Source organism: Fulmarus glacialis, unplaced genomic scaffold (genome assembly GCF_000690835.1).
Source record: "Fulmarus glacialis isolate BGI_N327 unplaced genomic scaffold, ASM69083v1 scaffold21824, whole genome shotgun sequence".
NCBI classification, from domain to species: Eukaryota; Metazoa; Chordata; class Aves; order Procellariiformes; family Procellariidae; genus Fulmarus; species Fulmarus glacialis.
The window spans coordinates 1-14,306 of record NW_009206382.1 but is presented as its reverse complement, the minus strand read 5'-3'; the positions used below and the strand labels follow the sequence as shown (position 1 = coordinate 14,306).

Genomic DNA, 14,306 nt, shown 5'->3' with positions numbered 1-14,306 from the left:
TCTCTGGGCAACCTGTGCCAGGGTTTCACCACCCTCATTGTAAAAAATTTCTTCCTTAGATCTAGTCTAAATCTCCCCTCTTTTACTTTAAAACCATTCCCCCTCGTCCTGTCGCAACAGGCCCTGCTAAAAAGTCTGTCCCCACCTTTCTTATAAGCCCTCTTTAAGTATTCAAAGGCCACAATAAGGTCTGCCTGGAGCCTTCTCTTCTCCAGGCTGAAAAACCCCAACTCTCTCAGCCTGTCTTCATAGGAGAGGTGCTCCAGCCCACTGATCATCTTTCTGGTTCTCCTCTGGACTCGCTCCAACAGGTCCATGTCCTTCTTATGTTGGGGACCCCAGAGCTGAACACAGTACTCCAGGTAGGGTCTCACGGGAGCGGAATAGAGGGGGAGGATCACCTCCCTCGACTTGCTGGTCACAGTTCTTTTGATGCAGCCCAGGATACGGTTGGCTTTTCAGGCTGCAAGCGCACATTGCCGGGTCATGTTGAACTTCTCATCAACCAACACCCCCAAGCCCTGCTCCTCAGGGCTGCTCTCAATCCATTCTCCACCCAGCCTGTATCTGTGCTTGGGATTGCCCTGACCCATGTGCAGGACCTTGCACGTGGCCTTGTTGAACTTCATGAGGTTCGCACAGGCGCACCTCTCCAGCCTGTCAAAGTCCCTCTGGATGGCATCCCATCCCTCCAGCATGTCAACCACACCTCACAGCTTGGCGTCATTGGCAAACTTGCTGGGGGTACACTCAATCCCACTGACCATGTCGCCGACAAAGATTTTAAACAGCGCCGGTCCCAATACCGACCCCTGAGGAACGCCACTCATCACTGGTCTCCATTTGACATCAAGCCGTTGACTGCAACTCTTTGAGTGCAACCATCCAGCCAATCCCTTATCCACCAAGTGGTCCATCCGTCAAATCCATGTCTCTCCGATTAAGAGACAAGGGTGTCGTGCAGGACAGTGTCAAATGCTTTGCACAAGTCCAGGTAGATGACGTCAGTTGCTCTTCCCTTATCCACCAACGCTGACACCCCGTCATAGAAGGCCACCAAATTTGTCAGGCATGATTTGCCCTTAGTGAAGCCATGTTGGCTGTCACCAATCACCTCCTTATTTTCCATGTGCCTTAGCACAGTTTCCAGGAGGATCTGCTCCATGATCTTGCCAGGCGTAGAGGTGAGACTGGCTGGCCTGTAGTTCCCTGGGTCTTCCTTTTTTCCCTTTTTAAAAAAGGGGGTTATGTTTCCCCTTTTCCAGTCAGCGGGAACTTCACCAGACTGCCACAACTTCTCAAATATGATGGATAGTGGCTTAGCAAACTTCATCCGCCTCAGTTCCCCCAGGACCTGCGGACACATCTCAAAAGGTCCCATAGACTTGTGCACCTTCAGGTTCCTTAGATGGTCTCAAACCTGATCTTCTCCTACAGTGGGCAGTTCTTCATTCTCCCAGTCCCTGCCTTTGCCTTTTGCGACTTGGGCAGTGTGGCTTGAGCACTTGCTGGTGAAGACTAAGGCAAAGAAGTCGTTGAGTACCTCAACCTTCTTCATGTCCCAGGTAACCAGGTCTCCCATTTCCTTCTGGAGAGGACCCACATTTTCCCTAGTCTTCCTTTTATCACTGACATACCTATAGAAGCTTTTCTTCTATTTCTAGTCCAAAGTTTAATACACAATTAGAATTTACACAGTAGCTGTTAAAAATAACACTCATAACAGGAAAAGATCACTTTGATAGCAAGGGTGTCAGACTAAAATGCCATTCAGTAAGCATGGGATACAGGGGAAATATATAACTCCAAGACACAAAAAATAAACCTGGCAGCCAAACCTAAACCACATTAGATTCAGACAATTTAATAGCAGTAAGTGGAAAGCCGGAAGAGATGATTTTAGAGCCAAGTTATACTGTGGCTGGAAACACGTACTGTAGATCTTGCTACTGTTGAAAAGGTGATAAAGTATGTTAAAGGACAATCTGACACTGCTCAAGTATTTAAACATGCTACCTATTTTAGCAACAAGACTTCAGAGAGGCGTTTCCAAGTTTTGATATGGGTCACAAGTTAACAATACTTATTACACACAAGACTCACACTTCAGTATTCATCATTGTAATGATCAATACTGATGAACAGTCCTCAAAAGTTTTGATTTCCATTAGATTTTAGTTAACTATCACGAGAACTGGAAGTGATTGTAAGTCCGTAAGAATAACCGAAGAAACAAAATAAATAAATCATATTATATGAGAGTTCAAGGAGCTCACGCAGATTTACAGTTGAAAGAGTTCAAAGAGTGCTCAACTTGACTACACAGGGAGAATACACTTGAGAGAAGGACCTCACATTTAGAAGCCAGGAATAAAACACAATCCAGGTGCAGGAAGCTGATGCTAGAAATACGATTTTTTTTTTCCCTACCCAAGAAAAAACCCTGTTCCAATGATGGTGGTGTCACCACCAGTGCTTAACAGTCAGATCAATTGATCATAATGGTGTTTCCATCTATATGCAAAGAGCAAAAGAACAGCACTCTATATACAGCAGAATTACAAAAGGATTCCAAAGTTTGCAGACTGTTCCCACTCCACAGCAACCTCTTTTCGGGGAGCTTTTATTTACTTTTTAATAGAACCTTAAGGACTTCCATAATCTTAATAGCTTCTCTGCAGACAATCTGCATTTGCTTCAAGATAAGTAACTCCCATTGCTCTTACCTATCAGAAGAGGTCTAGTCTTTCACAGGTTGCTGTGAAGGAAGACAAACAGAAGAACTCTGCTCCTTAAATATCGCTACACTTTCTCTGCCTTTCTATATCAAGGGAAACTGGAGGACTTGTATTGAGAGACTATGCAAATTCTTTCATCACCTTATGAGTAAAGGGATACACAGTCAAAAGCACTTTAAAAAACAATTCTAGTTACATAAAGCCAGCAGGACCAACAGCTTTAATTTAGAACTCAATTTTTGTCTCTTAACTTGCAAAGTTAGCAGGAATCAACTGCAAACTATTTTACTACTCTGTCTTTTCTGCCTGGCATTCAGCTGCGAGGCTGTCACAGCAGGAACTGACAGTATCTGATGTGGATGGCAGAAAGAACAATACACCAAGTTCCAGCCCCATATCTCTAATCTGCTTTACTAGCATGCCAGAAGCAGTCTTCATGAAAAGCTAACAAAATTAAGTTTAATAAGCTATCTGTACTGGAAACAGTGCTTAAGTACATACGCGAATATACTACAGGAGCCCTAAAAATTGTTAGTAGTAAAGGAAATAAAAGCCATGTTTAGGGCTAAGCAACTAACGTGCACAAAACAGTACGATCAAATTCAAAGAAGCTTGCAGGAATGGGAAAGGACGCTTTTCTACACAGTTCTACCAAATGGCAGCACTAATCAGTTTGACAAGAACTCGTCATGGGAGGAGATACCATTTTGAAGGTAAGGGTGAAAACAAAAAAGTGTAGACTTCTAAATATAAAAGCTAGCTACCAAAGGATAAGCCAACCTGGACAAGTCATAACAAGGTCAAAGCCAATTCTGGAAGCTGAAAACCAAAGGAGATACTGGAGAAAGGACTGTAAACACGGATCATGGTATAGAATTGCAATTGCTTGATTTTGATTTTCCTCTTTTGTTAACTTTTCCTAGTTTTCTCACGAAGAACTTGACCTTTTGCTTTGCTGGAAAGTATCTGACTCCTCCTATAGGCTTATTTGGAGGCAAAGGCCACATCCTTTTTACTGCATATCATTTACTCAAGAACAGTGAATACGAGCCAAGTGGCATTGCAGATAACACCTGCAACATGAGACAGTGTCAGCACTGGGGCTTTTTCGCCTTTTTTGATGGTGGACAGAGAAAGAAATCAGAACAGAGGTGTTTCTCACCAATATGAGAATCAGTCTTGGAGCTAACAGAAAGCAAAGCATGATGTTTGGTGAAAAAGGCTTCCACTGGCAGGCCTAAGCCAGTGGCTTTCTGGAAAAGCAGCAGGTGATGAAGAAACAGTCCTTGGACTTCAAAGCAATTAATATCAAGATGTGGAAAGGTCTGATTTTTCTAAGATCTTAACTTGCCTTGATAATGTTGAAGAAGTCTATTCATCCTAACGTCCCACACCTTCACTGTGTTATCTGTACCAGCCGCAGCAATGCATGTACCACTGGGATGAAAATCCACATGATTCACAAACCTGTAAATTGCAGTTAAATCCCACTGTTTACATTCAATTCTTGCTAAAGATCAAAAAGGTCTTTTCAAGAAGGTCTTTTCAAGCTACATCATGATGCATCGAACATTACAGAAAGGAGGAAATAACCTGAAAATTCATATTGCTAAATTTCTCTTAAGACATTGCTTATAACCCCAAGTAGACTGCAGGATTATATCTAAGCATACTGTCTTCAACGTTTTGCATTACAGGAGTAGGAGCTGTAGATACAAGCCTCCTGAAGTCCGATGGATCTGACTGTCACAACAACATTTTCAAGTGTTCATTTAATGTTTGCATAATATACATCATCTATTAAATTAACAGGATTTCTAGAGTGGTGTGTACAAGACTGAACAAATATTTTTCTTCTGTTACTCTTAACCAGTTTTAAGATAGAACTTACTGAATTTGTGCCTGAAATCTTATGTTGTCACTTAGAAGGCAGCGAGGCTAAGAGCAAATTCCTTTCTGGACTTGTATGCAATCAACTCTTATTCTGAACACACAAGTACAGTAAAACCTTCAGAACCTTCAGCAAAGAGCACCTTGTAACTCCTCACCCAATCCATACAAGAAATTGGATAAAATTATTTACCCTTTGAGTATTCTTGTAATAAATGCTGAGAAAGCAGAGAGATTTCAATTGGTTGTTTGGACGAGTTACATTCTTAAAAGCACTGGAAAAAATAATGCTGTCTGAATTTGTCTTAGTATCATTGTATATCACCTGGAAAGAACAAAACTTTGTACTTAAAAATTCAATGCAACAAGAAACTAGGAAGATTCCAGTCTCAGTTCTCCAAGGACTTGGTTTGTGTTTCTGGACAAATTAAATTTTGCTGTGGCTCAATATTCTCCATGAAAAAAGATCCCAATTCAACAGCTGTATTTCTGAATATATAAAGTGTTTTTTGGAATAACTTTGTATTCAAAAATTTCAGAATGAAACAAAGCATCCGAGTATCAATCTTTCAGTACACTTTTGATCTTTTAATTTACTTCAACTCAGAGCAAAATAAAAAAGCTTAACAAAGCTAGAAGAAGAAATAAGAATTTAAGCATCTCCAAAAATAAGCAAGCATAAAGAAACTAAGGCTTGACGTGTTGGACAGTTATCAAAATATAAGCCTCAAGGTTCCAATCCGGACAAGTGATAAAAAGATCAAAGCAATTTTGGAAGCTGTCTTTGCATCTCATCCTCTGCTGGCTGCTTTTGTAATAGGTGCTAATGACTTTGTTTTAAGGGGTAGAAGTGATTGCCATGACAAGGACCTCTGACTACAGTCACAAAACAAGGTGTACATTCACCAGGCATCCCCATTTCAGCAATCATAAGAAGGTCAGTCCTCGTGCACCATCAGGTACTTACCCCCCATGCTCACAGAAGGAGTGTATACATTCTCTGCTGGTTTTATCCCACAGTTTGACAGTTTTATCATCACTGGCTGACACTATTAATCGTCCATCAGGAGAGAATCTAAGACAAGAGTTACAGCAATTAAGAAGTGTCCCCAAACTAAAGGAGTACAGGATCAACGGGATTTGGCCAGCTGTCAAGAACTATGATGAACTTTTCACCTACAGAGAAACCGTGGCTTTATCCTAAATACACATGTACATAAAAATTCCTCAGAAAAAATGAGATGGAAAACTGAAAACCAAATCTGAGACAGTTACCAGGAAATAATGTTTTTATTATGGCAGCACTTTCAGCATTTTGGAAGGAGCTCAGGTGATCATTTTTAGAGGCACAACAAGTCTAAAAGTAACTAAGCTGAAATAACAATTATAACGTAAGTGTCTCATTTCGCTTCTCTTAGTGACTTCAAGATGCAAAAGTCTCCATACTAGGTAAAAGCAAATCACTAGGCAGGAAAGCCTCCGCTTGACAAAGATTGCTGGAGAAGCATCAAGTGAGATCCGAGGGATCTCTCTGCAAGTCAGCAGTATATTTCAGGCACTATACACACTTGAATCACCCTGAATAGAATGATGCTCAGTCTCTGCTTTGAGGGATAAATCCCTATCTCTATTCATCAGAAAGCCATACTCACCTGGCACAGCGAACCCAGTTTATGTGTTGACTAAGTGAGAACAGAAACTTCTGCCTGTGAACCGTCCACACTTTGACTGTTTTGTCATCAGAAGCTGTAACTAAGGACTGGCCATCGCTGGAGAAATGAACACTTCTTACAGTTGCTGTATGAGCCTTGAAGACAGTAGATTCTCCTTTGCTATACAGAAGGAAAAAATACTTTAAAACTGCACAACAGGACAGCAAAGACATTATGTACCAGAAAACAAGCTTCTGTATGCTGAGCAGTACTATTAACCACCATTTCTATGGGAACTGCACGTGTTTACATTAGGAAGAAAATGTTGATCAACCCCAAACAAACTCATGCTTCATGAGCTATGCAGAATACACAGCTAAAACCAGTTGTTCCAGTTCAATACTGCAGCCCAATCCAACAGGAAACAACCCATGTTTCCTATAAAGGGGCAAAAATGCTATTGTTAATTTGTGCAACTATTTAAAACAACATTTATGGAAACATCAATATGAAAGAAGATGCTGAGTTTCTGTAATGTTTCCAGGTCCTTTGCTAAAAGGCAGGTGAGGAGGGAGGTAAGTGTTTTCACCATTCATCTAGACAGAGCCAAGCAGGCAACTACCTCACAGCTATTCCTGCAATGGCCCATACTCCAGCTGAATGCTTCCGATGCAGCATCACACAAGAAATAACACAACTGAATTCAGCATGTCTGATGTTGTACAACTTTGAGCAAGCTACCATTAACTCAGCCAGGCAAGACAAAAGACAAAGTATTGTTATTCTTCTTTACCCATCATCTCCAAATAAATGCAAGAGGCATTCTTCTGGCAAATAAATGTAAGGCATATTTAGAGATCCAAAGCACAACATATTTAGAGATCCAACAGGTATATGAAACTCTTGGTCCAAAATAAATCTCCAGCATGTACTATGCTACCCGGAGCTCCACATTCACGGACAGAAGAGAACAACAGAAAGACATGGTGGTTTGCTGCCTTCTCCATTAGGATTTAATAGACTTTACACTGAGGCTAAGGACTGCCAAAACTGTAAAGGCCAAAAAAATCAAAATACTATTTACCTTCCAGCAATATTCCCTCCCTCCTCAGAAAAGGTCAGAGCTGCCTGGTTTTATTTAATCCTTTAGCTGCCAGAAGGCAAGAAACAGTAAAGGTAACTTCTCAGGAAAGTTTTCTTTCTGTCCAAAACCACAGAAAATCCTCAAGTCTGATAAAAACTCATGCAGAAACATGAAATTACAAAATTCTGTCAGCATGGCTTATAAAAAACAAATTCCAAAGACAAACGTCCACACACCAGTATAGCATTAACTCCTTCAGTAACATATCGCCCTTGAAAGGGATTGCAAGTTTTCAGATTCTTTGGAAATAAAGTCCTGGCCCACAAACAGACTATGGGGCAGCTTCTCCCTTCCCTTTTAAGGACAGTGCAAAACTGACAAACTGAAGGTCTCAAACCTTGATTCAACCTCAGGGCTCTTCTTTTTGTTCTATCTAGAGAAGGTAAACTGACAAAGAATACTAAATAAACACAGATTCAAGGTGCCATGCACTGAGGTATTCACAACCGGCATAACCATAACAACTCCCTTTCCAACTTCCCTGGCCCTTTTCTGACACGGCGACCATACGGGCAGTTTAGACTACAGAGCTCACATCCCTAAGCAACCAAGACAGAACCACCCAACACATCATGTAAGTTCAGTTTTCCCATCACATCCCAGTCCTTTATTAAAATTTGTACTCTAGCTTCTGAGAAATCTAACAAGTTTACACTGAAATTTATTTTCAACATTGTTAGCAGCACAGCTCTGGAGATAGCAAAATGACAGTTAGTCTCTTTATAGCAGATTGATGAGCAGCAAGATTAAGTTTTAATCATAATCCACCTTGTGCCTTTTAATAATATATATGCTGACATGTCATTGTGATCATTTCTTCCAGGAAAGTTTAACTAAACTGAAATTAATTATAATTGAAGTTACAAGCTGCATATTTTAGTTTTATTGCACTATAAATTAAGTTTTAACTTCATGCAAATTCTACCATATTTACTGTTTAGTCACTCTGCCATTATGAAAGCACTGAGACAGTTCTGTAGCTAAAGGATAAACTGGAGTTTGCCCAAAAAGCGGGGCCTATACTTTTGTCACACATGAATAACAGCGTATCTGCCCCAGATGCGTAACTCATTCTGAATTAAGTGAGCACTAGGAATTTACGTTTGCAGGAGTTCAGGCATTCTGATAGTTTCAGGTGAGTGTCATGAGGATTAATGGGTAGGGGAAAATGGGGACATCAATCTAGTTTAACTTAGAGCAGGGTATTACTCTAGCAAACATTATCATAGATATTTAAAAGTAACTTTTATCACAGATTTTAAAAAGTCACTTTCAGAACCATGGCAGAGTTTACTTGTGGTTTAATAGATCATCGAATAAAGCTTCCAATGGGTAATCATAACCAGAATAACTCATCAAAAATAAACATCTAGAAATGCTTTCCCAGGTTCCTGAAGTGACATGTTTATCTTAAAGTTGGAATATGTTTTTTGCGTGGTTTTGTTTGGTTTGGGGTTTTCTGTTTGGTTTTTTTTTTTTAAATCCCTTTTATTTGCCACCACAATCATCAGGTCTGCTTCTGGACACAATCATTTAGTCTTTGATAGCAGCAATTTACAACCTCACAAGGAAAGGAACCTCAAATACCTTTATACATGCCTGTCCATTCAGCAAAAACAATCCCACTGTTTAGTGTGGGAACCAAGAGACCAGAGGAAATGCTGGCAGCTGCTTTTCTGCATCCTGACTGCAAAAAGCTTCTCATTACTTGCAGCAAGTTTTCAAGCAGTTCTGCAGCTCTCTCCTGTTTGTGTTGTATTTCAACTAAGTGTTCCTTGTTGAAGGCATATCACTTAAAACAATGCATCGCAGAGTAAAACAATAGAAGTTCTGAGGTCTCTCAGCCAATGATTGTCAAGGACTTGACAGGCATTAATGAGTTAAGGCAACTAAACACTACTCAAAAATGGAAACTTCATAAATATATATTAAGATGGCTAAGGTATTTAAAGGGTAAGTAAATTCTTATTAATCATATGCAAGCTCACAAAAAGTCAATACACAATCCGAAGTAGTCTTTCATCTTAATAATATGCCATCATTTACTATCAGTGGAATGCAGAGCTATTAGTTTGAGACCAAGAAATAAAGATTAAAGATACCTAACCGTTTTGTGGACTACAGCAAGCACACAAGCTAGTAACCTCCACCCTGCTCACAGAACAGGTATCTCCATCACTAAACCCCAACTTGTGTTTCAGCATCTTGCTTAACACTGGCAGAGAAACAAAGGATCAATTTGCTAGGAGGAAGGACAGACTGGGGGAGGAAGGGGAAGAAAAATCCAGTAATTCACCACTGAAAAGTTACATTAGTGACTTTTTATATTAGCATAGGAAGTTAATACTTTAAGCCTTGCAAAGGATTTTGGTTTTGTTTCCAATGCAATTTCAAGATCAAATTACCGCTCCTCTGTCAGAGCTGCTACATAAAATGGTTCTTCTTTCCTTCAAACAGACCCCAGTCCCATAGCTGGAGAACTGCTATCAAGAAGCAAGGGGAAATCCCCATCCATGGACAAAACACAAAAAGAAAGACAGAGGGGAATAGACACTTACACACTGGGAACCCACAAACGGACTGTTTTGTCTCTAGAGCCTGAAGCCACCAGGTGACCAGAAGGTGAAAACTGAACACACATCACTGCATCTTTGTGGCCCACAAAGCGATAGGCTCTCATCTGAGGTCTCATACTCCAGATCATCAGGCACGAATCCATCGAGCCACTTGCTGAAATAAAGAGACAAAACAAAACCAAACTTGCATTAGTTCTCCTCCAATTACACTGAAACCACATTTCACACTCAGTTCACCATCACAGCTTCCAGCTATCTCAAGCACATTGTCCTTTGCACTTCACCAAGGTATTGCATACTGTATATTTCATTAGTAATTCAAACAAAACAAAGTCATGCATTGGCTTGGACTGACAATTCTACTTCCAAGAGTCAGTTCATGCAACACCTGCAGAGGGAAAAGTTGCAAAACTTCTTCCAAATACATACACACTAAGGAAACACGTAGAAGGTCTGTGGACAGAAGTTCTCTCATCACTTTTTTATTGGGAAGCAGATGCAGCTATCAGCTGCAGCAGGATAAATACCAAGTAACACACTACAGATTAAGCAGAGAAGCCCTGTGACAGCTGGTGACTTAAAGGCAACCCAGCTACATCCCCCTCCAACATCTCTCTCTTGTCATTGCAAAACACTGATTAAAGCCAGCTCAGCAGTTCAATAATTTATGAAAAATCCAAGCTTGCAAAGAGATTAGAGCAGTGTTCAGTTTGCTATCAGCAGGAGGGGTCAGCAGGACTTCGTGGTACTCATGGGAGGCTTTAAGGAACTATGGATGGAGATGAGGTCGCTCCATCTACTCACACCCACTCTTCCATTCTCATGCCTATACTCACCTGCGGAAAGAAAACCCAACCAACAACCACCACAATTTGCCTTTACTCTTGGGCTTCCGAGAAGGGAAGAGGGCAAAGGCACTCTCCAAAGACAAGAAGGAAGAGAAAGGGCTGGAGGGAGTCCCCAGAGGACAAAGACTGTACTTACAGGAAGGCAGTTGTTCCCCAGGACAGATGGTGCTTTTTCAAGATCTCCCTCAGCAGCAAGAGCAAAGGGTCACACAAGTAGGAGGCAGAATTCAGGTGTGCATGCTACATCCATTGCAAGCACAACTGATCGCATCTTCCACAACAGCTCCCTTCTTTGCCTTGCATCCCCAGCAGGACACACTGCTTGCTGTAGGCAGTGGCCAGCTCCAACTTGACAGCAGCACATCTCAGATGAGAGCTCCCAGACATCTCCATGTCACTGAACTTCATACAAGCTACATCCCCCTCCCTATCTGACAGGGGCTGTATCAATCCCTGACAGGAATACCAGGCAACAGGTTTCCCAAATGCAAGTGTAAATTCCACTTCATTCTAAAACACCCCTCCTCAGGTCCCATCACCACCTTTACACGGTGAAAACTGAAGAGCTGCTCGTCCCTTAAAGCCCGACGTATTGTGCGAAGTCTGCAGCGCTGAGACCCTAGCGATTTGTAAAAGAGCAAAGATAGGCGTGCAGCAACATAAAGTCTCAATGACAGTAAAAATATCCCTTCAAATCCATTTCAATGCCTAAATAACAGAAAACTTTGTAGATTTTCCACAGGCAAATACAAAATATACACATCTTAGCCTGCCAACAAACCCAAGCTGCATCTGTGTCTCTCTACCTGAGTGCCAAGTGGGGCATATCTCCAGAGAGATCTTAGGATGTTCCTAGAAAACAACATCAGTTTGATGGTAGGTTCTGATATGGCAGTATCATAAATACAATATCTCAGTTCATTAGCGTTATGGCAAAATACCAAATAGATTTTGCTGGAAATGTCCTTTTATTTTACAGTGATTTCAACACAAAAATAACAGTCATCTCTTTTCCTGCTATTGATTCAGGATTAATATATACCCATTTCAAACAGGATCATTCATTATGCATGTCCCCCACAGAGAAACAAAAATCCTTACATATTTGTCAGTTCAATTGTTGGTTTTGTTTGGTTTTGTATTTCATATAGGCAACACCTTTCCTTAGCGATATAAAAATTTAAGGGGAGACAACTGTGTAAAAACAGATTGAGCGCGTGACCTAGTGTCAAGAGATTTGAACGTTAGTCATAACTACACTAAGTCATTGCCTGGCAAGGATATTAAGTTGCAATACCACAGCTTCCCCAGGACTGATGTTAAAAAATTCAAGGAAAATAATGCTCTGACATTTCAATAAAGCACTTCAGTATGATACTGCTTATATATGACTTGTTGGCAATAACCATTATCGTTACTGGATTGGGCAAGCAATCTAATGGAATAAAGAGACCAAGTCCTCTAGGTTTGGTTGGGTTTTTGGGGGGATGGAAATAGGGAAAAAGAACTTTAGAATCTCATAAGAGTCAAGTACACACAACTGACTCAACTGTACCGGGAAAAAAAAATATTCTTAGAATTTGTTCCCTTTCTTACCTGATCTCATTTACTAAAAATATCGAGACTAACCCTTTCATGGTCTAGATGGAGGCAAAGGTTCCCGTGCTACTTCCGAAAGGCCATTCAAAAGCAATGCTAAATTACATTCAGAGCACCCTTGCTAAATACTGACGGGATAAAGTTTTAGGGATACACAAACAGAATCACAAACGCAGAGCAAACTCTTGCTCTGCAATCGAAGACACAGAAGTGGAAAGGAAAAGATAGTAGACAACAATAAAAACAGCAGCAGGGAGAGAGGGGGTCCAAGACAAGTTTGATTCATTTTCATTTCCTTGCAGCTTCCAGAGTGTTGTGTAGGTTGCAAGATCCAGAACAGGATTACTACCAGCTAGACTGCTGCATTTCTATTTATTCATGCCTACTGCGCCCACTGCCTACCCACATATATTGCCTCAAACTATCATTTCTGCCTTATCTTCTCTGCGAGCCAAAACAATGTTCACCATGCCACACAGACTGAACGGCGACTTCACTAAGCCAAAAACCCTCCTGGTTCCTACTCAATGCATACATAGAGGGTTCCTGAATAGCAACTAGGACACAAGCCTTGGCATAACCACAGGCAGCTGTCTAAAGGGTAGAAATGGAAGATGGAGAAGAAAAAGTAAGGTTTTACCTTAAGTTGACTGCATGGGAAAGCCAGGTACGTGAAATGATAAGCAACGGTAGATGCCCCTAAAGCTCTAGCAGGATGTACACAGTCTGCCACCCCTATGGTTCAACAACATGATTTTTTCCAAAGCACACAGAAATGTTCATCCTGAAATCCTCCAAAATCTCTTCATCATGAAAACAAGTTATTTGCTCTTGTAGAGCTCAGTACCTCCACTGCTCCCTCCATTTAACTAAAGCAGAGAAGCTCTTTCTTTATCATCTGGCCATCAAAACACAGAGGGACAATTTACCCAATTGTTTCTTATTGAGACTGAAGTCCACACTAGTGACAGCATCTCTGTGGCCTTTGAAGTGTCTCTCCAGGGATGGATCTTCCTAGAAGACAATAAAGTTCAGACACCATAGATTAAGAATCATCTTCATACAACAAAACCATTTTATTCCTATGACAAGCGAACCAAGCCACATATCCACCCCGCAAAAGCCGGACAGAGATAAGAATACCGTGCAATGCAAAATGCGAATTTCACGTGTATCGACAAACTTTAAAAGAGGCAAATTATCCAAGCTGATAACCCCCTGGATCTTAGGTGACTCACGAATCATTCATGCATTTTTACAACATGCTGCTGGTGCAGAGACCCCAAAGCTGACTTTGGAGCAGATCAGCCATGTCGATGACCACCTGAGCAGGCAATCAAGCTCAACTTTGGTCTGACAGCTGCTCATCTCAGCCTGGGGGTAGCCAAGAGGCCACTGTTTGCACAGAGGGACAAATTTGCAAGACTTAACACACCTGTCAAAACAGACAGGTAGAATCAGAACTGCAGCAAAACAGACTGACCCACTACCCTTCCCTTATGTCTGGGGAACACAGCATGTCCCTACACAGCACCTTACTGCAAAGGCCAAACAAAGCCTGAGGTCAGCAAAAAAAAAAAAAAAAACAAAACACTGAGACAACTGTTACAAGAGGTTGTAACACTTGAAAACTGTGCAGACCTCAGAACAGGCTGATCAGCCTTCAATCCCTGCTCTCACACACACAGCCTCTGCCTCCCTGTCAACCCCCACCACAGCCTGCTCCCCCTCAGGATGTGACCGCAGCTCCAGCCTGCTCAAACAAGCAGCCAGCCCCAGAAGAGCCGGGCTGACCTCCCCCCACAACACCCAGCACCAGCCCTCCCCAGAGCCAGACCTCCTCCCACCTGCACCAGCCC

At 41.5% G+C, this 14,306-nt stretch overlaps 1 protein-coding gene across 1 annotated transcript in view; it reads right to left on the bottom strand.

Annotated features, from left to right (window-relative positions):
* The window catches only part of POC1A (POC1 centriolar protein A), a gene marked incomplete at its 3' end in the record, with an annotated part of 47,187 nt that extends 33,732 nt beyond the window's left edge, over positions 1–13,455 (bottom strand). The window contains exons 1-5 of the mRNA XM_009575733.1: positions 13,377–13,455; positions 9,983–10,154; positions 6,281–6,460; positions 5,596–5,703; positions 4,090–4,205 (exon numbers count right to left, since the gene is read on the bottom strand). Coding sequence (XP_009574028.1) covers positions 4,090–4,205; positions 5,596–5,703; positions 6,281–6,460; positions 9,983–10,143 — 565 coding nt within the window. The remainder of the gene's footprint in view (positions 1–4,089; positions 4,206–5,595; positions 5,704–6,280; positions 6,461–9,982; positions 10,155–13,376) is intronic.
* Between the last annotated feature and the right edge of the window lie 851 nt (positions 13,456–14,306).